Source organism: Oncorhynchus nerka, linkage group LG16 (assembly GCF_034236695.1).
Source record: "Oncorhynchus nerka isolate Pitt River linkage group LG16, Oner_Uvic_2.0, whole genome shotgun sequence".
Classification (NCBI taxonomy): Eukaryota; Metazoa; Chordata; class Actinopteri; order Salmoniformes; family Salmonidae; genus Oncorhynchus; species Oncorhynchus nerka.
The window spans coordinates 5,713,346-5,738,898 of record NC_088411.1 but is presented as its reverse complement, the minus strand read 5'-3'; the positions used below and the strand labels follow the sequence as shown (position 1 = coordinate 5,738,898).

At 42.1% G+C, this 25,553-nt stretch overlaps 1 protein-coding gene across 3 annotated transcripts in view; it reads right to left on the bottom strand.

Moving 5' to 3' along the window:
- The window catches only part of LOC115127545 (eukaryotic translation initiation factor 3 subunit C), a 35,784-nt gene extending 11,240 nt beyond the window's left edge, over nucleotides 1-24,544 (bottom strand). For all 3 annotated transcript variants that reach the window (XM_029657158.2, XM_065002368.1, XM_029657159.2), the window contains exons 1-16: nucleotides 24,405-24,544; nucleotides 20,382-20,502; nucleotides 20,228-20,293; nucleotides 16,320-16,509; nucleotides 14,612-14,737; nucleotides 9,723-9,783; nucleotides 8,824-8,942; nucleotides 8,454-8,581; nucleotides 7,986-8,148; nucleotides 7,511-7,602; nucleotides 7,028-7,169; nucleotides 4,844-4,972; nucleotides 4,424-4,517; nucleotides 3,951-4,138; nucleotides 1,516-1,740; nucleotides 328-519 (exon numbers count right to left, since the gene is read on the bottom strand). In XM_029657158.2, coding sequence (XP_029513018.1) covers nucleotides 328-519; nucleotides 1,516-1,740; nucleotides 3,951-4,138; nucleotides 4,424-4,517; nucleotides 4,844-4,972; nucleotides 7,028-7,169; nucleotides 7,511-7,602; nucleotides 7,986-8,148; nucleotides 8,454-8,581; nucleotides 8,824-8,942; nucleotides 9,723-9,783; nucleotides 14,612-14,737; nucleotides 16,320-16,509; nucleotides 20,228-20,293; nucleotides 20,382-20,482 — 2,016 coding nt within the window. In that variant the 5' untranslated portion in view covers nucleotides 20,483-20,502; nucleotides 24,405-24,544. The remainder of the gene's footprint in view (nucleotides 1-327; nucleotides 520-1,515; nucleotides 1,741-3,950; nucleotides 4,139-4,423; nucleotides 4,518-4,843; nucleotides 4,973-7,027; nucleotides 7,170-7,510; nucleotides 7,603-7,985; nucleotides 8,149-8,453; nucleotides 8,582-8,823; nucleotides 8,943-9,722; nucleotides 9,784-14,611; nucleotides 14,738-16,319; nucleotides 16,510-20,227; nucleotides 20,294-20,381; nucleotides 20,503-24,404) is intronic.
- Between the last annotated feature and the right edge of the window lie 1,009 nt (nucleotides 24,545-25,553).

Here is a 25,553-nt window from a genome sequence, read left to right as displayed (position 1 = left end):
TTAGCCTAGCCTACCTGTCTGTTTAGCCGAGAGTGGTACGAGACGACTGGTAGACCAATCGTTTCCTGCTCGGCTGGGTTTATCCTTGCCTAGCATACCTGCGTTGTCTTTTGCTTGACTTGGTTTAGCGTAGCCTACCTGTCAACTGTTCTGCTGGGTTTAGCCTAGCCTACCGCTCGTCTCTTCTGTTCTGCATTTGACTAGCCTAGGCTACCTGTAGTGTATTTACAATCCTCTACCGTTCTGCTTGCTGGGTTCAACCTATCCTAGCCTTAGTCTACCCGTGGTTTCTTCAGCCGAGTTAAGCTTAGCCTAGCCGTAGCTTACCTGTCGCCTCTTCTCGATCTTCTCCTGTTCTGCATTCCTCTCCTGCATGTTCCTCATGAGCAGGCCCTGGCCCAGCAGTTCCTTGGCGCGGCCACTCGACTGGATGTCCAGCAGGGCATTGTGGGCGTCCTTGATCATGCCCTGGCGGAAGGCACAGATCCCCAGCTGCACCATGGTCCTGTTGTACAGGATCTGGAGGGGGAGACATGGTCACACACAGAGGTCTATCAGTCTGTGTGGGTGGGTGTACACAGTTTATGTGCAGGGCCCCACAGTGCAATAATTTAGTCGACTTTTGAGACCGACACGGTTGTGCAAGTTCAATGTTTTCTTGGTCACATCGGTACGAGCTGCAAATTCTAGTTGATAATTTTACAAGGCTTTCTGTTTTTGGGGAGGATAAAAGCTTGATTTGGTCAAGCAGGCTTATCCTGATCCCTGCAATTAAAGTGTCTGCCCTGCCCCGGTTTCGCTGGCAGGAGCGACTCACTCCCTCCCCAGGAGAACTTCGAGTAGACGGAGAAAGAAAATGCGTTCCGATTGCGCAACATTTCAAAATTCAATCGCGAGAAAGAACGGTTTTGAAAGCAACTGTTGTCTCAGCTTTATGTAGGTATTACATGCGTTTGTTTATTTTCAACTATAAATAGTGTTTTAGCACCGTTTTTAGAACAAATAAACTGGTATGGATCTTTGGAGATTCGTATCGGCCATTTCTGATGATTGCATAGGCCTATATAGATATCATTGGGTCGTACATGGCAAAGTTTAGGACATTAAATGTACTGTTAGTTGTAATTAATCTAACAAGCAGTTTATTATATTTAGTGATCTAGATAATGAGTTGAATTTCCACTTCCTTAGATGGTGAATAAGCCCCAAATAGAGTAAAGCATATGTGATATTAGCAGAGGTGCAAGGTGCAACTTTGGTTTTAGAGGTGAGGGGGAGACATTATTTTATAAAAACCTTTATCCAGTCGGATAAACACTCCAGTCGACCGACCGCTCAGACACATCCGCATGGTCCTAAAGTGCATCGTTGCCTCGTTTTGTAGCACATTCCAATGATAAAACGTACATATTTTTGACATACTAACATCCAAAAATATGCAAGCAAATGAATTGTGTGAACAGCTTGACATCCTGGGTGCCGGTGTTGTGTGCCCCCACACTCACGTGTTCATACCTGTACGGGTGGGTCGGCGTGCTGAATATTATCCTGCAGGTGGCTCATGAGCATCAGGTCACGGGCCTGGTACCAACGCGAGTGTAGCGCGTGGTGGTAAATGTGGCACAGGATGGCACACGTGCGGATGCGGTCCGTGCGGTCCTTGGCGTAGATGAACTTGCACAGGCGGTCCATGATGAAGGCGCTGTCCTCACCCTCGCTCTCCTCCGCATCCTGCTCAGACTAGGGAGGAGAAAGGTGGAGAGGGATAGAGTGATAACTCAATGGGAGGTGAGTACAAGGTTGGGTTAGGACATTAGCTCATGGATAATAATTATTTTGTATACAACTAACACTTCGTAGTCATGAAAAGCATTCCATTGACTATTTAGGGGGCCCTCCGAGGTCAGCCGATTAATTATGGCCAATTTCAATTTCACACCAAAATAGGTAATCTGCCTTTTTGGACGCTGATTACATTGCAATCCACGAGGAGACTGTGGCAGGCTGACTACCTGTTACGCGAGTGCAGCATCAAAAAGGATTTGTGGCTGCAAGGTAAGCTGCTAGCTAGCAGTAAACTTATAAAAAACTTTCACATAATCACTAGTTAACTACACATGGTTGATGATATTACTAGGTTAGCGAGTCTGACGCGTACGATATACTGCTTTTTCAGGAACAGGCCCAGATCCGTGATTTGAGTGAAGAAAAAGGGGCCGGAGCGCAGGCAGCCTTCTGAGAATTCGTAGGTGACCGAATGAACCCCCACTTCCTTCCATTCTGCTAGCAAATGTGCAATCTCTGGACAATAATTTTTTTACAAGTTATGGCGAAGATTAAACTACCATTAAAAACAAACATCTTATGCTTCACAGAGTCGTGGCTGAACGACGACAATATCAACATACTGGCTGGTTATACGATGCACCGGCAGGATAGAACAGCGGCGTCTGGTAAGACAAGGGGCGTCAGTCTATGTATTTTTGTAAATAACAGCTGGTGCACAATATCTAAGGAAGTCTCAAGCTATTCCTCACGATAGAATGTAGACCACACTACCTCCCTAGATAGAGAGTTTTGTATTTTTCATATCTGTTTACATACAACCGCAGTCAGAGGCTGGCACTAAGACAGCATTGAATTAGCTGCATTCAGCCATAAGCAAACAGGAAAAAGCTCACCCAGAGGCGGCGTAGCCTAGTAGCCGGGGACTTTAATGCAGGGAAACTTAAATTTGTTTGACCAAATTTCTAATCAGGGTAGTGCGTACGGCCCAGTACACCACTGGGGCCAAGCTCCCTGCAATCCAGCATGTGACTAATAACATTTTATTTGACATCGCACAACCTTCAATGTAACATCAATATTTACACTTAGGGTTGCCACCCGTTCTATAAAATACATAACGGTGCCATATTTCAATGAAATAATAAATGTTTTGTTTTAGAAATGATAGGTCAATATTATGGTCAAATCTGGAAACTAAAAGGCTCGTATTTGTGTGTTTTTTATATTATAATTAAGTCTATGATTTGATAGAGCAGTCAGAGCAGTGGTAGACTGCAGCAGGCTTGTAAGCATTCATTCAAACAGCACTTTACTGCATTTGCGAACAGCTTTTAGCAATGCTTGAAGCACAGCGCTGTTTATGACTTCAGGCCTATCAACTCCCAAGATTAGGCTGGCAATACTAAAGTGCCTATAAGAACATCCAATAGACAAAGGTATATGAAATACAAATGGTATAGAGAAATAGTCAACGCGTCATAACTCCGATAATAACTACAACCTAAAACTTCTTACCTGGGACTATTGAAGACTCATGTTAAAAGCAACCACCAACATGTTCTCATGTTCTGAGCAAGGAACATAAACGTTAGCTTTTTTTACATGGCACATATTGCACTTTTACGTTCTTCTCCAACACTTGGATTTTGCATTATTTAAACCAAATTGAACATGTTTCATTATTTATTTGAGATTAAATTGATTTTATTTATGTATTATATTAAGTTCAAGTGTTGTAATTCAGTATTGTTGACAGACAAATTGTCAATATTACAAATGTATATACAAATATATTTAAAAACAAAAAATAATAAAAGAAAAAGAAAATCGGACGATTATTCGGTAACAGCTTTTTTTTTTTGTCCAATCGTAATCGTAATTGAAAAATCATATTTGGTCGACCTCTAACCCCAAAAGATACGTTCTGAACAAATTCCTAGTGAGTATCTGCCATATTGCTGACATCTCCTATCCTGAAATTTCAAACGAGAAAGAGATAACAAGTAATTTTAAACAATTGAGATGCAGCCTTAGGGTCCATAGAAATAGAATTACTAAAACAGACATTACCATTAGAGTTCTAGGATGTGTGGACCGGCTGCCATATTTAATGTACTCATGACATTCTATGTCTATGTTGGGGTCTCTGTCCATTTCCTTACCTTGGTCTCTCCCTGGAGGCCCAGTGCGCGGCGGTGAGCCTTGTAGTCAAACTTATAGTAGGTGTGCATGATGCGGCGTAGGTAGACACGGCACACCTCCTCCGTGCTGCCCTTGGTCTCCAGGTAGCCCAGCAGGCGGTCGATGATGCCGCACACACGCCCCTCGTCCTTCAGGTTGTCCACATACTCTGGGGGAGATCGAGTGAGTGATTGAATGATCATGATTGCAAGTGAGTGTGAAATATCAGCTCAAACTGCAGTGGTAAGGAAACACACAAATTATGGGTATGGGGGTTTATAGGTAAAAAAAAAGTGATCCTAATAATTTGTGGTGTACAGGTTTCCATAGGAATTGTATTGCCGTCTACATACGTGTCTATAGTGATTGAGTATCAATTTAGTTTGTCTTTGACAAACGCACAAGTGACCTCTATAATGTGAAAAGGGGAATGTGGATCCAAAATGGGCCTCACCTTGAGAGTGGGGGTCAGTGTTCTGCATGATCTTGGTGAATTCCTCATCCATCCTCTCCACCAAGGTCAGAATGCAGCCACGCACCCTGAATGGCTGAGGAAGATAGAAATACTGACTTTAGTTGTACAATCTACTTCAAAACTGTAGCCTATCACGTGGAGTGTATTGTCATTCTTGCCATGCCTGCCTATCCTTGCCAAAAGTAATTAAAAGTGTGTTATACTTGAAAGGTTTATCTAATGTACATACTGCTTGTTCTTGATTGTATACGTATTTATTTGTGTTAAAATTATATTAGAGCTTTATTTTCCTGTGAGGGAACTTCTTGTTTGGATTAGTTCAAATAAATGTAACCAACCAATCAATAATTCTCTAAGAAATGTAATCAACCAATCATTCACTAAGAGTTTGAGAATTACCTGAGAGTCGGTTATGGCCAGGTTCTCGCTGTCCTCTGCGATGTTCTCGCCGATAAATATGTTGTTGTTGTTAAAGAGGATGTCCAGCAGCTCGTCAATGCAGTCCAGACACGTCTTCCACATGTCAGCCTGGGAGAGGGGTTGTGCGGGAACAGGTAAAGGGGACGAGGAGAATATTAGCGGGAATTGGGTCAGGGACAAATACAGGAGAATCCGGGCTGTACACGGGAGTTTATGGCTGTCAGCACCATTTTGCCAGGACAAATTCCTTGTAAACGTAAATGTAATTAGTGAATACAGTGGCTTGCAAAAGTATTCACCCCCCCTTGGCATTTTTCCTATTTTGTTGCATTATTACCTGGAATTAAAATTTATTTTTGGGGGGTTTGTATCATTTGCTTTACATAACATGTCTACCACTTTGAAGATGCAAAATATTTTTGTGAGAAACAAACAAGAAACAAGACAAAACTCTAGCGTGCATAACTATTCACCCGCCAAAGTAAATACTTTGTAGAGCCACATTCGCAGAAATTACAGCTGCAAGTCTCTTAGGGTGTCTAAACTTGGCACTGTGATTTTGCCCATTCTTCAAGGCAAAACTGCTCCAGCTCCTTCAAGTTGGATGGATTCCGCTGACGTAAAGCAATCTAAGTCATACCACAGATTCTCAATTGGATTGAAGTCTAGGCTTTGACTAGGCCATTCCAAGACATTTAAATCTTTCCCCCTTAAACCACTCGAGTGTTGCTTTAGCAGTATGCTTAAGGTCATTGTCCTGCTGGAAGGTAAACCTCTGTCCCAGTCTCAAAAAGACAAACAGGTTTCCCCCTCAATAATTTCTTGTATTTAACGCCATCCATCATTCCTTCAATTCTGACCAGTTTCCCAGTCGATGGAAAAACTTCCCCACAGCATGACACTGCCACCACCATGCTTCACTATGGGGATGGTGTTCTCGGGTTGATAAGGTGTTGAGTTTACGCCAGACATAGCGTTTTCCTGGATGGACAAAAAGCTCAATATTAGTCTCTCCTGAGCAGAGCACCTGCATCCATATGTTTGGGGAGTCTTCCACATGCCTTTTGACAAAAACCAAACATGTTTGCTTATTTTTTTCTGGCCACTCTTCCGTAAAGCCCAGCTCTGTTTAGTGTACGACTTAGTGGTCCTATGGACAGATACTCTAATCTCCGCTGTGGAGCTTTGCAGCTAACTTCAGGGTCATCTTTGGTCTCTTTGTTGCCTCTGATTAATGCCACCCTTGCCTGGTCCGTGACTTGTGGTGGGCTGCCCTCTCTTGGCAGGTTTGTTGTGGTGCCATATTCTTTCCATTTTTTAATAATGGATTTAAATGGTGCTCCGTGGGATATTCAAAGTTTCTGATATTTAAAAAAACTCAACTCTGATCTGTACTTCACAACTTCGTCCCTGACCTGTTTGGAGAGCTCCTTGATATTCATAGTGCCGCCCCCTAGTGGTGTTGCAGACTCAGGGGCCTTTCAGAACAGGTGTGTATATATATACTGAGATTATGTGACACTTAGATTGCACACAGTTGGACTTTAATTGTGACTGAAGGTAATTGGTTGCACCAGATCTTATTTAGGAGCTTCATAGTAAAGGGGGTGAATATATATGCAACCATCACTTTTCCGTTTTTATCATTTAAAAAAGTTATTTTTGTTTCACTTCACCAATTCGGACAATTTTGTGTATGTCCATTACATGAAATCGAAGTAAAAATCCATTTCAATCACAGGTTGAAATGCAACAAAATAGGAAAAATGCCAAGGAGGTGAATACTTTCGCAAGGCACTGTAAATTGCGATTCTGAGAAGACATTTCTAAAAATGGGCAAAGTACAACTTGAACTTGTCCAATAAGTTCAAGTTGTACCCATTTAATCCCCAACTACTATTGGGGATAGAATAGCCATTATTGCAGGATTCTCAGTTTTTTTCCCTCTCTCCAAACGAGCAATCCTTTCATAGAGGTGGCGGAATTAAGGTCACTCGGGCTCAACCCCATAAGAAAACGGAAAGTCTTTGTCCCGTTAGCATAGCCACACATCCATGGAGGCAGATGGGTGGTACTAAAAACAGGAAGGTTTTAGCACATGGCAATTAGTCATTTAACAATTAAGCATTTCACAAATGATCATTTAACAGCAGTGCATCTGACCTTCATGAAGGCGGCCAGGTTGGGGTTGTAGTCGTACAGTGAGGCGATGATGTTGAACTTGATCTTGACCAGGATGCCCTCACCCAGGTTGTTCTCGTTGGAGATGTTGGCCAGAGCGTGGAGAAGTTCAATCTGGGCAGCTCTGAACAGAGCAGAAGTAGACGTGGTGGTAGACAGAAACAGGGGGTGTAAGAACAGCGTTTGGTTAGTTTTGGGTCTTTTCGGGCGTTGGTGTCATATCGGCTTGGGCTTTAACTTGTTTTTTTTTGTCTGGTCTCAAATGAAACCCCAAAACCCTACGGGGTGTCCCCTTGTAGACAAAGTGCTATATCAGTGAAAGGCTAAAACGTTGTCTAGACAGGAAGAACCGATACCATATTGTTGCCATCAGCCTGAATTTCAGACCAACAAAGGGCCAACGAGAAGTGACTAGGGGCTAATTTTGGGACAGAGCATATGTAAATGAGGTCAAATGATTAGTACCTGTCTGTTCCCTTCTTTCCACGGGCCTGCAGAATCTCATTGAGTTTCTTTACCACAACTGTTGTGTTGATCTCTGTTCCCTTGGCAAACATCTTAAGATTCCCCTGTCGGGAGAAGCAATTAGCACACATCCTCTGGCAGGTTTGGGTCTGTATAAAAGAGTCTCGGAGGAATGCTGATCTAGGATCAGGTTCATTACAATCTATAGATTTGATCCTAGATCAGCAGCACTTCTACTCAGAAGCGTTATGTCTCTGGGCCCAAGTCTATGGGACCATTGGGTCGTGTTCATTTGGGCATGCAACAGAAAATGCATTACAACATTTTGCAATGGAAAATGAAAATTAACGTCCAAGGGGTTGCTCTCCGTTTCAATCAGTTCTCTTACATTTGGTGCCTAATGAATACAAACCATATATACAGATAAGTGTAGTGAGGATACTCTGTATTGTCATGCCACGACTTGATCACCCACCTTGACAAGGGGCACTCCTCCCTTCACCTTCTCCCATTCGCCTTCACCCTCCTCTTGGGCCTCTTCCTCGGCCTCTTCCTCCAGCCGCTCCTTCCGCCTGTGTCTCTTCTTCCTATCCTCCTTTTTCTTCTCGCTGGTGTGTCGCTCTGCCTCACTACCAGGCCTGGCGAGACAGAATGGGGTGTTGTAAATACATTAGTCAGACAATGTCTAAAACTTGTCAGAGACAAGAGTCTCTAGAGCAGCGGTAGGCAACTAGAATATGGCCCGCATACCATCTGTTGCTGACCCCTACTCTAGAGCATAGTTTTACATAGAGAGCTACTGAATGAAAGAAAGAGGCAGGATGTTTAGAAGTAGAGCAATGTTCAGTTACACAGGCAGTGATGGGACAGAATGATTGTGGATTGAGTCTAATGCGTGAGGTACAAAGGATGTTGTAGTAAAAAGAACAGGAAAGGGACCGACTTCTTCAGGAAGATTTGGGCCATGGAGGCATTCTTGCTCTCTTCGTCTTCACTACCAGTGCCGCTTTCCGCGGTGTCCGAGTCCCAGTCTTCGTCATCCTCATCACTGCTGCTGGAAGCCTCCTTGTCCTGTTGAAGACAATGTACACAGTCATTACACACATACAAGATAGATTAAAGTGATGGTGGACAATAAAGATGGACTGTCAGCGGGAGAGGGCTTGGTAGGGAGAATGATAGTGCTTTATGATTAGGCAGCCCCTCAGCCAAAACAGAGAAATGTCACTCATTTAAAAATAAAAAAAATGTAAGCGAGTGCTTGCCAATAACTGCACACTGCAATAGAGCCACTGCGGCCATCATCCTCTTACCGCCGCTGCCTTCAGGAACTTGCTGGCGTCCGGCGGAGGCGCTGCCACCTCGGCAGCCGGTTTCTTCTTCAGGAAGCTCTTGGCAACCCCCGGCACTTCGTCGCTATCTGACGACGACCCTACAGACACCAAGGTGATTAGAGAGACAACGGCAGTTAAAACAGAATCCATGTATCAATGGTGCACTGCGATTGGAAAGTCAAATCATACCACTCTAAAAAGGGGCCCAATGCCTCTCTGCTTGTCACTCAGCATTAAGGAAATGATTGGGGGTAAAGTAGTTCAGTTCGGAAGCGTTTGTGCATATATTATGACAACATTTTGTGACGTTTGTTTTGGATATCGGTAAGGGTTTAAGTCGGTAGCCCAAGTTTACGCCCCTTCGTCAGTGATTGGTCAACAGTAGGGAGTCTTCAGTAAAGGCGTTGTCATTCAATGAGAGTACTCATTTTAATGCACATTGGTTTCATTGAGAAATACTGCAACAAACATCTCAGTTGGATGTAAAATTGAGCGACTAAGATCTCCTCAGAAAAAACGTCAATTAAATGAGATGAGTTCTTTTTTGAGGAAATGTATACTGGCTACAACTTCTCTAAAATGGACAAAGTACTATGGCAGCTTTTTTCTTGTCTCTCAAGAGAAAGTCTTAAGGGAGTCTGTAAGCACACTTATTCAGTTCGCCTAGCCGAACAGAAGCATGTCGACGCCTTAGGGCCTTGCAATAGATTTGTGTCCTGTCCAGGGGGTGTACTAGTACATCAAGCTGCCTCATACCGAAACAGGAGGCAGTCCCATGTCGGTCGGTTCTGGCTTTAACAAAAGCAGACTCGAGTCTTCCATTACTGGTATTTAGTGTAGGCTCGAGGTGTAATGAAAAGGTGTGGTAAGAAACTCACCTGAGTCGACATCATACTTCTCCTCCTCCTCCTCCTCCTCATCCGCTGACGCCATTGGGTTCTGAATGAGAGGGAGAAAAGTAAGATTGCCATTATGTCAACGGGCCATTAGTAGGAACTAAGCGGCCTCATCCTGAATCTGAGTATCTTGAGAAAGGTTCATTATTAAGTTGAAATCACAAGGGCGATGTTGGATTGAATTTATGCGTGCAGGAATTACTTCAGACTGCGGAGTGTATGCCAGCATAATAGTCATGAAAAGCCATTAAACTACAGTGCATTAAAGGAAAGTATTCAGGACTTTTCCCACATTTTGTTACATTATGGCTTCATTCTAAAATGAATTAAATCGTTTCCTCATCTACTCACAATACCCCATAACGACAAAGCGATAACAGTTTAGGAATGTTTTCAAATGCATTCATTTTTGTTTTAAATACCTCAATTACATAAGTATTCAGACCCTTTGCTACGATGCTTGTTTCCATTGAGCATCCAACAACTTGGGAGTCCAGAAAAATAACAATCTCCGCAGCCCTCCACCAATCAGGCCTTTATGGTAGAGTAGCCAGACAGAAGTCAATCCTCAGTAAAAAGGCACATGACAGCCCACTTAAGAGTTTGCCAAAAGGCACCTAAAGATTCTCAGACCATGAGAAACAAGAGATTCTCTGGTCTGATGAAACCAAGATTGAACTCTTTGGCCTGAATGCCAAGTCTGGAGAAAACCAGGCACTATCCCTAAGGTGAAGCATGGTGGTGGAAGCATCATGCTGTGATGTTTTTCAATGGTAGGGACTGAGAGACAAGGCACCCCCTGATATATTGTGGAAAAAGATAGTTACTTGTCTAACAGAATACAGAGGGTGTTCTTCAAATGGAAGCCTCTCCAACATAATCCAGGTAGAATCAACAATTATCCAGGGCAGCTGTCTAGGCCCATTACTTTAAAAAAATCTTTACTAATGACATGCCACTGGCGTTCAGTAAAGCCAGAGTGTCTATGTACGCAGATGACTCAACACTATGTCAGCTACTAAAGCGACTGAAATGACTGCAACACTCAAAGAGCTGCAGTTCATTTCAGAGTGGGTGGCAAGGAATAAGTTAGTCCTAAATATTTCTAAAACTAAAAGCATTGTATTTGGGACAAATTATTCACAAAACCCTAACACATCAACTCAATCTTGTAATAAACAATGTGGACATTGAGCAAGTTGCGGTGACTAAACTGCTGGAAGTAACCCTGGATTGTAAATGTTCATGGTCAAAACATATTGATACAACAGTATCTAGGATGGGGAGAAGTATGTCCATAATAAGGCGCTGCTCTACCTTCTAGACAGCACTATCAACAAGGCAGGACCTACAGGCCCTATCTAGGATGGGGAGAAGTATGTCCATAATAAGGCGTTGCTCTACCTTCTAGACAGCACTATCAACAAGGCAGGACCTACAGGCCCTAGTTTCTACCTTCTTAATATAAGAAGCCTCCTCCCTAAGTTTGCTTTATTCACTGATTTAGCACACACCGCCAACCCTGATGTCCTAGCCGTGTCTGAATCCTGGCTTAGGAAGGCCACCAAAAATTCTGAAATGTCCATCCCCAATTACAACATTTTCAGTCAAGACAGAACTGCTAAAGGGGGCAGAATTGCAATCTACTGCAGAGATAGACCTGGAAAGTATGACAACTCTGCAGGCTCTGCCCACAGTTTGAGCATCTACTTTTAAAAATCCATCTCTCCAGAAATAAGTCCCTCACTATTGCTGCTTGTTATAGAGCTCCCAGCTGTCCCTTGGACACCATATGTGAATTTATTGCCCCCCATCTATCAGAGTACGTACTGCTAGGTGACCTCAATTGGGATATGCTTAACAGCCCGGCCGTCCAACAATCTAAGATCGATGCCCTCAATCTCACAAATTATCAAAGCACCAGATACAACCCCAAATCCATAAACATGGGCACCATCCTGACCAACTTGCCCTCTAAATGTTTTCAACCAGGATCTCAGCGATCACTGCCTGCGTCCGTTATGAGTCTGCAGTCAAACGACCACCCCTCATCATTGTCAAACGCTCCCTAAAACACTTCTGCGAGCAGGCCTTTCTAATCAACCTGGCCCGGGTATCCTGGAAGGATATTGACCTCATCCCGTCTGTAGAGGATGCCTGGTTATTCTTTAAAAGTGCTTTCCTCACCATGTAAAATAAGCATGCACCTTTCTTTTTTTTTAAGAAGAAGAACAGATATAGCCCTTGGTTCACTCCAGACTTGAATGCCCTTGACCAGCACAAAAACACCCCTGGCTACCCCATCCCCAGCCAACATCTCTGCATCCCCTGCAGCAACTGGGCCAAGCCCCCCTGCTTCTCCTTCACCCAAATCCAGAAAGCTGATGTTCTGAAAGAGCTGCAAAATCTGGATCCCTACAAATCAGCTGGGCTAGACAATATGGACTCACATGAAGCATCTCCAATCTAATGTTACATCTAGAATTGGCTTCCTATTTTACAAAAGCCTCCTTAACAAACTTGCCCCGTAAAACTGACTATCCTACCGATCCCAGACTTCGGCGACGTCGTTTACAAACTAGCCTCCAACACTCTACTCAGCAAATTGGATGCAGTCTATCACAGTGCCATCCGTTTTGTCACCAAAGCCCCAAATACTACCCACCACTGCGACCTGTATGGTCTTGTTGGCTGGTACTCGCTACATATTCGTCACCAAACCCACCGTCGCTTATGTCAGCTTACTGGTCACCATTGCAACACCCACCCGTAGCACGCGCTCCAGCATGTATATCTCACTCGTCACCCCCAAAGCAAATTCCTCCTTTGGTCGCCTTTCCTTCCAGTTCCCTGCTGCCAATAACTGGAACGAATAGCAAAAATCAGTTGGAGACGTATCTCCCTCACTAACTTTAAGCATCAGCTGTCAGAGCAGCTTACCGATTGCCTCAGCTGTATACAGCCCATCTGTAAATAGCCCATCCATCCAACCACCTACCTACCTACCTACCTCATCCCCATATTTGTTTTTCTGCTCATTTGCACACCAGTATTTCTACTTGCACATCTGCACATCTATCACTCCAGTGTAAATTGCTAAATGGTAATTACTTCGCCACTATTGGCCTATTTATTGCCTTCATTTGCACACACTGTATACAGACTTTTCTGTTGTGTTATTGACTGTACGTTTGTTTATCCCATGTGTAACTGTTGTCGCGCTTTATCTTGGCCACGTCACAGTTTTAAATGAGAACTTGTTCTCAACTGGCCAACCTGGTTAAATAAAGGTAAAGAAAATAATAATAACAGCAGCTAATGGGGAACCATAATGGAGGTCTGAGGCAAAGAAGAACGGAGCAAAGTACAGAGAGATCCTCGATGAAAACCTGCTCCAGAGCACTCAGGACCTCAGACTGGGGCGTAGGTTCACCTAACATGACAATCACCCTATGCAGACAGCCAAGACAACGCAGGAGTGGCTTCGGGACAAGTCTCTGAAAGTCCTTGAGTGGGCCTGGCAGAGCCCAGACTTGAACCCAATCGAACATCTCTGGAAAGACCTGAAAATAGCTGTGCAGCGACGCTCTCCATCCAACCTGACAGCGCTTGATGGGATCTGCAGAAAGGAATGGGAGAAACGCCCCAAATACATGTGTGCTAAGCTTGTAGCGTCATACCCAAGAAGACTCCAGGCTGTAAAAGCTGCCAAAAGTGCTTAAACCAAGTAGAGTAAAGCATCTGAATACTTATGTAAATGTGATATTTCTGTTTATTTTTAATGCATTTGCAAAAATATTGAAAAACCTGTTTCTGCTTTTCATTATGGGGTATTGTGTGTAGATTTAAGTCAATTTTAGAACAAGGCTGTAACATAACAAAATGTGGAAAAATACTTTCCAAATGCACTGTGTATTCTCTTGAATTCCTCCATTTTCCCAGTCGTAGTCTAGACTACATGCCCATGATCGAAGGTAGGCTGCTGCATTGATTTCAAATAGGTCGCCGTCAGATCAACAGCCTACAGCCCAACGTCTGTTTTTAACCATGCGAAGTACGGACTTTCTACAACCGATTCACTTAATCGCTAAACGACATTTGATTAATTTGAACCACCAACCAAGCATTTTGTTTGAACTCTAATCAGCTGTAAGCAACAACGATGAAAAAAATTCAGAAAAACTGAATTCCGAAACACAATCCAGTTTATAAATGTACTAGAATGTTGTTGCATTCATGACAAGACATTATCGCTTTTCATTAATTTGAAACATTTAAAAAACAACTGATATTATGGGGTATTGTGTACAGGCCAGTGACAAAACCTCAATTTAATCTTTATGGAACTAAAGGAACATTTGCTGTTTAACTGGGAGTCTCGTGAGTGAAAACATCCGAAGATCAAAGGTAAACGGTTCATTTGATTGCTTTTCTGATTTTCGTGACCAAGCTTCCTGCTGCTAGCTGGACATAATGCTATCGATAAACTTACAAACTCTTGTCTTGCTTTCACTATATTTCACTTGTGATTACATGAATATGAATATTTTCTAGTAATATTTTTTGACTGTTGCGCTATGCTAATTAGTGTAGTTGATGACAATTCTCCCGGATCCGGGATGGTAGTTCCAAGATTATTAATACAATTTTACTTCAGGCTGTAACACATTATGGAAGAAATCAAGGTGTGAATACTTTCTAAAGGCACTGAATGTTCAAAAAAAAAGGTGCCATAATGAATATCTAGATTCTTCAATGGAGATCATATGTGCGTTCCTTATTGGTAAGTGTTATATGCACGTTTATTATTTTATTTTTAAAAAACAGCGTCTTAAGAATCTACCATTCTGTGTTGTAGTGAAAAGCCTCACCTCCTTATAGCTGGTGATTTCCGTCTCGTAATCCCGGTTGTACTTGCGGATCTTCTGCCGCAGGGTGCTGAGGGCTTTGGCGTTGTTCTTGTTCATCTTCTTCTTGCCTTCTTTGTCCTCCCAAAGCTGTAGGGAAACATGAAACATGTCTTTAGGGATAGTGTTAAGAGTGTGTCTTCATAAATCACAGCGTTCCGGTCATTACTTCATGTTTTTTTTCCTATCGATAACGTCTGTGTATATTTTTTTCATTTTCATAGTTTGGAAAACCTCACATCAATAGATCAAGACCTTGGGACTACAAGGTTCTCTCTGAAATGTTTGTAAAATGTGTTAGTAACATAATTGATCTTTAGATGGTTTTTCATACAAATACAACATTTGAACTTGGCAACATAAGGGTCAATGTGCAAACCAATTACAAGCCAGAATAAATACAGATCACATTTAGTTTGTTCCTACGAGCACTACACAATGGATTCAAATAATCAAATCTTGAGGAGTTGGTTGTTTGAATCAGCTGTGCAGTGCTAGAGCAAAAACCATAATGCGCATCCATGGTGGGGCCCCATGAACAAGTTTGGGAAACCGTGATCGAGGCTAGTCCGCAATAATGGCTGGCAAGCAACAACAACAAAAAAGTAAATGGTGTTGTCATGATGTTAACACATTTACTAATGTATTTGATGATGTGTTCTGACTATCTAATGAAACAAAAATAGAACTGTTTGGCCATCATGACCATTGTTATGTTTGGAGGAAAAAGGGGGAGGCTTGCAAAATAGACTACTTCACAAAATAGATGGCAACATGAGGATGGAAAATGATGTGGATATATTAAAGCAACATCTCAAGACATCGGTCAGGAAGTTAAAGCTTGGTCACAAATGGGTCTTCCAAATGGACAATGACCCCAAGCATACATCCAAAGTTGTGGCAAAATGGCTTAAGGACAACAAAGTCAAGGTATTGGAGTAGCCATCACAAAGCCCTGACCTCAATCCTATAGAACATTTGCGAGCAGAACTGAAAAAGTGTGTGTGAGGAAGCAGGCCTATAAACCTGACAGTTACACCAGCTGTCAGGAGGAACAGGTCAAAATTCACCCAACTTATTGTGGGAAGCTTGTGGAAGGCTACCCAAAATGTTTGACCCAATTTAAACAATTTAAAGGCAATGTTACCAAATACTAATTGAGTGTATGTAAACTTCTGACACACTGGGAATGTAATGAAAGAAATATAAGCTGAAATAAATCTACTATTTCTCTGACATTACACATTCTTAAAATAAAAGTGGTGATCCTAACTGAACTAAGACAGGGAATTTTTACCAGGATTAAATGTCAGGAATTGTGAAAAACTGAGTTTAAATGTATTTAGTTAAGGTGTATGTAAACTTCCAACTGTTTGCTTGACAATCACTGGCTGACAATTTTATGACCTGCACAGCCCTAGTTGCACCCCCCTAAAAAACTGATTGACAACATGTCTCAGGATTTTTATACTCTGCACTTTAGGTACCTTTAAGGCGAGACCCTTAATGGGTTATGAAAGAAAAATCCACTACAAAACAATTCTGAGACCTGAAAACTGATGTTCATATCTCAGAAATATGCTTTGCGCTAGAACCTTACAGTCCCAGGATGTCACAGGCTGACATTCGAGCAGTTTGACATGCAGAGAAAGTGTGAACTGTGGAGGTGTACCTGATTCAAATAGTCCTCCAGGTCAGCCAGAAGACGGATGTAGAAAGGGGGCACCCCTTCCTTGTCCACTATAGTCTTGCTTTTGAGGAACGCTCGACATAGCTGCTCAAACTCCTCCAGACACTTGGACATGTCTCGGATCTTCATGGCATTGCGGATCGTCTTGATCAGGTTTGTCAGCTCCTCAAACCTGGGATATAAGAATTGGTTAGATAGTATGCCTGCCCTGGACTATGCCAACAGATACTGTCTGAGGGAGTCCAGTCAAGGGACACTAGTCAGGTCTCAGATACAGTACCAGTCAAAAGTTAGGACACACCTATTCATTCAAGGGTTTTTACAGACAGACTGCAAAACAAATGAGTGGGACTAAGCCCAAACCAGATGAGATCGCTGCACAATGCTGTGGTAGCCATGCTAATTAAGTGTGCCTTGAATTCTAAATAAATCAAGTTCTTGAAATCTTCCGCATTGACTGACTTTGACTTAAAGTAATGACGGACTGTCGTTTCTCTTTGCTTCTTTGAGCTGTTCTTTCCATAGCCCTATTTGGTAAAAGACCCAAGTCCAGATTATCTTCTGTACCTTGTCACAACACAACTGATTGGCACAAACACATTAAGGAAAGAAATGACACAAATGAACTTAAGGCACACCAGTTACTTGAAATGCATTCCAGGTGACTACCCCTAAGCTGGTTGAGAGGCAAAGGGTGGGCTACCCTACTTTGAAGTTTCTCAAATATAAAACATATTTGGGTTTGTTGAACACTTTTTTTCGTTACATGATTCCATGTGAGTTCTCATTATTCTACAATGTAGAAAACTGTAAAAATAAAGAGAAACCCTGAAATGAGTAGGTGTCCAACCTTTTGACTGGTACTGTATGTTTATGCTGTACAGCCAACTCCTAAGGGTGGTAGCCTGGTCCCAGATCAGTTATGCCAGGGTTGCATATTTTGGGGAATATTCAGAGGTATAAACTTTCCGTGGGAATTAACAGGAATATGCTAATGAATATTAATACCATTTAAATGTTGATTTTTTGCATTGGATATATTTACCATATCACATGAGACAAACATTTGACCTTATAAGTAGACAATTGCATATGATTAAATCCTTCCATCAGAAAAAAAAATTTTTTTAGTTACGAATTGAACTTTAATTAAATTGGTTGACTCTTCACATGGGATGATTTCACTGAACAACTAAAGAGAATATTGAATGATCCCAATGATCCATCGCATGTCTCAAAAACATTTAACATACATCTGTAAAATGATCGTCTAGAAACTAAAGCTTTGGTCGTCTTCCTCAGGTTTCCATGTCTTCTCCCTGGACCTCCTCAATGTCCACCTCTTGAACATCAGACAGAGCCTCATCTTCACTGTCACTTTCCAACCTTGAGGATAACTCGTTGTCAGGCTCAAAAAGCCTCACATTTGCCCAGACAGCCACCAATTTTTCAACCCTTGGACCAGTCGCGCTCTGAGGTGGCTGATGTTGGTGGAATTTGGAGGATGATGGAGGCAACAGGGGAAAGAGACTCAGATCCACAAAGTCCCTTCCACCAGGTGGCCGATGAGATATATTGTCACGACTGCCAAATTGCATCTCCATCCCAAGACCTTGCTTGGAAGTCTACTTTGCCAGACTGCCAAGAACCTTGCCCTCATCCAGGCCAGGGTGGCAAGTCACAGTAGGGATTGCACCATAGGCCTTGTTGATCTCTGCACCAGCGTACTTGGTGTCCAACATGTACACTGTGGCGTGTATGGGCTTCAGGCAGAAGACTTCTCCCCTTTTGATGTATTTCAGAACTGCATTTTCCTCTGCTTGGAGCAACAGTGAAGTGGGCAGTATGGAGTTCTTCTCTTACATCTGCAAGCAGAGTCTGAACATCAGACAGGATGGCATTTTCTCCCTCAATCCGTGCAATGGCTACTGCTATAGGTTTCAGGAGTTTCAGGCTGCTTACCACTCTCTCCCAAAATACATCATCCAGGAGGATCCTCTTGATGGGGCTGTCCATATCGGCAGACTGTGATATCGCTATTTCTTGAAGACTCCTGCCCCTCCAGGAGACTGTCAAACATGATGATGACAACACCACCCCAATGGGTGTTGCTGGGTAGCTTCAATGTGGTGTTCTTATTCTTCTCACTTTGCTTGGTAGATTACTTGTACAACTTTATGACCTTTCACATACCTAACCATTTCATTGGCTCTCTTGTAGAGGGTATACATTGTTTTCAGTTCCATGTCCTTGAGGAGCAGATTCAATGCATGAGCAGCACAGCCAATGGGTGTGCTATGAGGGTAGGGCTCCTCCACTTTAGACCAAGCAGCCTTCATGTTCGCAGCATTGCCTGTCCCCAGTGCAAATACTTTCTGTGGTCCAAGGTAATTGAGGACTGTCTTCAGCTCATCTGCAATGTAGAGACCGGTGTGTGTTGTCCCTTGTCTCTGTGTACAGGTTGAGGGGTGGAGATGTAGTTAATTATTCCTTGCCCACGAACATTTGACCACCCATCAGAGATGATTGTAATAGTCTGCTTTCTCTATGATTTGCTTGACCACTCGAACTTTGTTGAACTCCACATCTAGCAAATGAGTAGATAAAGCATGTCTGGTTGGAGGAGTGTATGCTGGGCGAAGAACATTCAGAAATATTTTCCAATACACATTGCCTGTGAGCATCAGAGGTGAACCAGTTGCATACACAGCTCGAGCAAGACATTCATCAGCATTTCTCTGACTAGGTTCCTCCATTGAGTAAAAAAAAACATCTGATTCCAGTAGGACCATGAGCTGTTGCTATCGATAAGGTGTCGTCTTCATCATTTTCACCTCAAATAGTAGAGACCTGTCAGAAGTTGCTTGTTGTGAGCGCTGAGAGAACTTTATGCACTTGGCCAGATGATTCTGCATCTTTGTTGCAATTCTTCACATATGATTTGGCACAGTATTTGCAAATGTACAAAGCTTTTCCTTCTACATTAGCTGCAGTGAAATGTCTCCACACATCAGATAATGCCACGGGCGCGCACTTTCTTGTAAAGAGTAGAAAAAATACATTTGCAAAAACTAAGTAGCAGAAATTGTTACGTTAGAATGACTTAAACACTGCTGTGGGCTACTATTTACTAGTCAACAACAAATCATGTATGTCCTATAAAATATTTTCACCCCACCCAGTATTGTAATCGAAACTTACCAGAAAGCATGTAGTCCTTGGCTCAAACAGTGTAATAGTGTGGGCTCAACAGCATCTCATTAGTGTGCAAGATCTTGAGAATCAGCTGTACATGTGATGGCAGATTACACTGCACATTCCCATATTGTTAGTATCTCCACATTTATCACTCCAGTGTTAATGCTAAATTGTAATTATTTCACCTCTATGGCCTATTTATTGCCTTACCTCCCTAATCTTACTACATCTGCACACACTGTACATAGATTCTTCCTACTGTGTTATTGATTGTACGTTCGCACTGCTTCGCTTCATCTTGGCAAGGTCGCAGTTGTAAATGAGAACTTGTTCTCAACTGGCCTAGCTGGTTAAAAAAAAAAAATTCAAGAGTGCACTGTGCATGTAGAGGGTTGCAGTTCCATTGAATTGCCTTGTGTATCCCACAAAAAAAGGTTCACTGTTATAAGCTAACTTTGATGAATTTAAGCAAAATTCCCCAAATTCCCAGGCTTAACTTCCCATGGAAAATTTCCAAGAAGGTTTCTGACCCTTTGCAACCCTAGTTATGCCTATGCTGTATTACCAACTCCTATGATGGTTGATAGCCAAAGGGCATAATAACTACCATAGGAGCTGACTGTACAGCACAACTAGATCAGGGACAAGGCTTAGATGGTTCTTTGGATCATGAAGTAGAGTAAATGCCTGACCTCTTGTCCTTGGCACTGCGCACCACTCTCTTGGTGTCCTCCTCATCGTCACTAAGTAGCAATGACCTGCAGGGACCAAATGTGGAAAAGTGAGAGAGCTGTAGAAACAACAGTTAGTGTGACTGAGGTTTTGACGAGAGAAAGTAGTACTGACTGCTTGGTGAAAGTAGCTCCAGGTGCTTTAGGGGTGATCTCGTCAGCCGACGAGGAGGATTCGGACTCACTGTCGGACCCGGTGGCAAAGAAACGTGACATTGCTGAAGGCTGCCGTCAATCTGTGGAAGTGGAATAATGGTATTTTACAATGAGGTTCAAACATCTAGTGTGAAGGAGCAACATGAAATTACAGATAGCATTTTTGTACTATTCTAGAACCCACTTTCCTGACCACATACTGTATTTATCTGTAGAAATTCCACGTCAGATGTAGGCCTACATGCAACTGGAAAGCTAACACGTACCAGTTGATCTAGAAAAACAGTGAAAATCCCCCACATCATTATTGAAATGATGCAGCTGGCTAGCTAGATGTTAAAGTTTGTCTCATGGCACAAGACTAATAGCTACATTTCTAGCTAACACTTGCCCTGTGAACAACAGCAAGTTAATGTAAGCTAGTTCACTAGGAAGCAAGCTATGTCTGATTGATGTACAAGTCATAACCAAAAATATGGAATATCCTCCCTGGCAAAATTGCTGATATGCCAATCTTATCATGGTCAGAGCAGCTAGTCAGTCATCTGTCAAAGTTGTATAAATGGCTGACAAGCTAGCATGCTAACACTAATGTTAGCTTCCGGTAAGCAGAAAAGCATATGGTAGGGCACTACCAGAGCCATATATTTAGAGGTAGGCCAACTTTTAGAATTTTGTTCTAATTCTAAACATTCAGTTACATAGTATTTGTTTAAATATTCCCATGTAATGTAATTACATGGCTCATTTAGAATGTTAGTCACTGAAATGCACCAGAATGCTCAGTCTAGACACTGTTGTATAGTATTAAAAACTATATATATATATTCCCCATGTAATTGACAGTTGGCCTCTGCAGAGTCCCCAACAACCGCATGTTCCATTTCCCCCGAAAACCAGAATAAGAGCCTGTGACGCGACTTCTGGACGTAAACAAGGCGACACTCCATATTAAAACACCCCCTCCACATTTACTGGATTGGTTGAACAGTGCAGAAGAGAACCTCTCAACATTTTATTTTTGTCAAGACCAGTATTGTAGGGGGACCTAGTGTCAGGTGTTTTTTTTACACCTGCTACGTTAGGTTAATGGGGAGCTAACATGGCTGCCACACAATGTTGTAGTGTCATGTGAATGCATCAATGCAGAAACCCCATTGACAACTCTAAATACATAGCTACAGATTGTCATACAGATCAAGACAGCGGAGTGTCATCATGACATTGTGCACTTGAGTGGACCCACCCAGCTCAATGAATGAGAGAAGACCAATGAAGAGGAGAAGAGAGAGGTTTTAATCCGCCCAAAACAATAAGCCCACGAAGAGAATGGAGGTTAATGAGTGTCGAATTTGGTCAACAAGAAATTGAACTGCTAATTTGTTGAGATGCTTATTTGATTGAATAGAAGTTTAATAGTGGTTAGGTTGTTAGTTGAAGCACATGGCATTTCGGCCACTTTGAAAAATGTAACTTTACATAGGAATAATGCTTGTCAGAGATTAGTGTTGCACAGTATACCAAAACGTCAGTACTTTTCAGATACAAGAACACAAAAAATGGTTTGGTACTACATTTGTATCTTCTTTCGGTACTTCTGTCAAACGTGTCAGATGTCATATTCAAATTGAGAGGCTTGAATCTGTCCAGTAATTTGTCTGAATCTTCCTTTAAGGGGCAGTAGCTAGTCAGGCTACTTGTGCATGCAGCTGACAGTGCGAGCTACGAGTCTCAGATATAGTTTTGCATAAGGAAAATGTAAGTATTCTTTTGATATTTAATGTGGGGTTTAATTTTTTTGAAGAAATGTAATATACAGTGAACAAAAATATAAATGCAACATGTAAAGTGTTAGTCCCATGTTTCATGAGCTGAAATAAAAGATCCAGAAATGGTCCATTGTCACAAAAAGTTGATTTCTCTCAAATCTGCTCAAATTGGTTTACATTCCTGTTAGTCAGCATTTCTCCTTTGCCAAGATAATCCATCAAGAACCTGATTAAACGGCATGATCATTACACAGGTGCACCTTGCGCTGGGGACAATGTAAGGTCACTTATATTTTGTAACAACGCCACAGATGTCTCAAGTCGAGGGTGCGTGCAATCGGCATGTTGACTGCAGGAATGTCCACCAGAGCTTTTGCCAGAGAATTAAATGTTAATTTCTCTACCATACGCCGCCTCAAACTTAATTTGAGTGAATTTGGCAGTACGTCCAACCAGTCTCACAATCGCAGACGACGTGTATGGCTTCGTGTGGTTTGCTGATGTCAGCGTTGTGAACAGAGTGCCCCATGGTGGCTTTACGGTTATGGTACGGGCAGGCATAAGCTACGGACAACAAACACGATCGCATTTTATTAATGGCAATTTGGATGCATAGAGATACCGTGATAAGATCATGAGGGCCATTCAAACGCCATCATCACCTCATGTTAATGCACGGCCCCATGTCACAAGAATCTGTACACAATTCCTGGAAGTTGAAAATATCCCAGTTCTTCCATGGCCTGCATACTCACCAGACATGCCATCCATTGAGCATGTTTGGGGATGCTCTGGATCGGCATGTACGACAGCGTGGTCCAGTTCCGGCCAATATCCAGCAACTTCGCACAGCCATTGAAGAGTGGAACATCCCATAGGCCACAAACAACCTAATCAACTCTATGCAAAGGAGATGTGTCGCACTGCTTAAGGCAAATGCCGGTCACACTAGATTGTGACTGGTTTTCTGGTCCACACCCCTACCCTTTTTAAGATATCTGTGACCAACATATGCATGTCTGTATTCCCAGTCATGTAAAATCCATAGATCAGGGCCAATTAAAATGTATTTCAATTGACCGATTTCCTTTTATTAATCGTAACTCAGTAAAATCTCAAATTACTGCGTTGATATTTCTGTTCAGTATAGCATTTGTTTTATTTGTTCTACCAGTTATCAACATGTTCAACGTTTTTTATTATTAAACCAAGTGGTTATTCTGTATCTTTAGCGAATAGGCATATTTTTTGCCATGGTATCATTTTGTATTGAGTAGCGTTTTGGTATCGAAGTCAAACATGTGGCATTGTGACAACACTAAGAGAGAGAGGACTCACGGACATAACCCGTACTAGAATGGACACAGCAATTGGGGGCATCCACCATTTTAAAAGTAGTCAACTGGTTGGGGATTCCTTTGAGTCCGGATCAAAACAGCCAATGAAGAAAATTCACTACTTTTAAATGGAGATGGCCTTGATCACACGTATCTGCCCTCTCATTGACTTGAATGGTCCCACCTGAACTCGCCTCCTCCCGTATGCCATGTCTATGAGGACATGCATTTCCATTGTTAAAGCCATCACTCGAATATCTTGTCAATAGACAATCTTTGGATTCGATTTGAAATAGACAATATGGATGGCGGCGTACGCATTGCTAGATTAATTCATGGGGAAAAACATTCGTTTTAATAACGGAGCATTTTCTAAATTCCAACGTACCATCTGCAACTGGACATTTTAGAATAAATGTTTGGCCGAATCGAGAACTAAGATAGTATAAAAATACTAGGTTTACGGAGAAAAAAATATATATCTGGCGAAGTTTTTGGATCGGCAAACTCCCAGTAGTATTGGATACCAAATATTTGGTTAAAAATCACATTATCGGCTGTAAGAATCTGTAGCTGGCAATAAATACATGGCTCTGGGCACGATCATCCATTATTGGCAGAGTAAGTCTGCCTATTAATTAATTCAGAAACTAGTTAGCAAGTAAACTAACCATTGGTTTCACATATTCGTCGCACTGTGAAATGGTAAAGGGTATACCTAACAAACAAGATCGCTTCCTTTTCAAGGCAACGACGACGACCCGCTAGCTAGTGTGCTGCTGACGCACTACTACTAGGCCCAGACATGCCTAGACAAAACGTTACCAGCAAATGTAAATTAAACACAGCTCAAACTAATCATTACAAGGGACTCACCTATGTCCAGTAAAAACCTTCTGTTGTGTGTCTGACCAGTTGGGAATGATTTCTACTCCACCTTTGCAATTTTACGGGTACAGCACTCGAGTGCAAAGCCTCTGTCAGGCACTGGCTTTAGGAAAGGGGTACAACGTGGTTCCAGGGACGTGACGTCACTTCCTCTTCTTCTTCAGGGGGGTTTACCGGCGGTTGGCATCCAACGTTATGGTGCATTACCGCCACCAACTGTACTGGAGTGTGGGCCAGAGACAGAGAGAAATTAAATGATAACAAAATATTTGAGACTATATCTGATTACGTTCTAATCAATAAACGAATTTACTGTTTCCCCTTCTTCCTCATACTAGATCTCAACCTAAAAATAAAAAAATAAAAACGTTAAAACATTTTTTTTTTTTAATGACCGGTCATTAGAAATGAATGGGTGAGCCTACAATTAGTGTAGCTTAACTTGCAACAGTAAATCAAATCAAATCAAATCAAATTTTATTTGTCACATACACATGGTTAGCAGATGTTAATGCGAGTGTAGCGAAATGCTTGTGCTTCTAGTTCCGACAATGCAGTGATAACCAACAAGTAATCTAACTAACAATTCCAAAACTACTGTCTTATACACAGTGTAAGGGGATAAGGAATATGTACATAAGGATATATGAATGAGTGATGGTACAGAGCAGCATACAGTAGATGGTATCGAGTACAGTATATACATATGAGATGAGTATGTAGACAAAGTAAACAAAGTGGCATAGTTAAAGTGGCTAGTGACATAAGGATGCAGTCGATGATCTAGAGTACAGTATATACGTATGCATATGAGATGAATAATGTAGGGTAAGTAACATTATATAAGGTAGCATTGTTTAAAGTGGCTAGTGATATATTTACATAATTTCCCATCAATTCCCATTATTAAAGTGGCTGGAGTTGGGTCAGTGTCAATGACAGTGTGTTGGCAGCAGCCACTCAATGTTAGTGGTGGCTGTTTAACAGTCTGATGGCCTTGAGATAGAAGCTGTTTTTCAGTCTCTCGGTCCCAGCTTTGATGCACCTGTACTGACCTCGCCTTCTGGATGATAGCGGGGTGAACAGGCAGTGGTTCGGGTGGTTGATGTCCTTGATGATCTTTATGGCCTTCCTGTA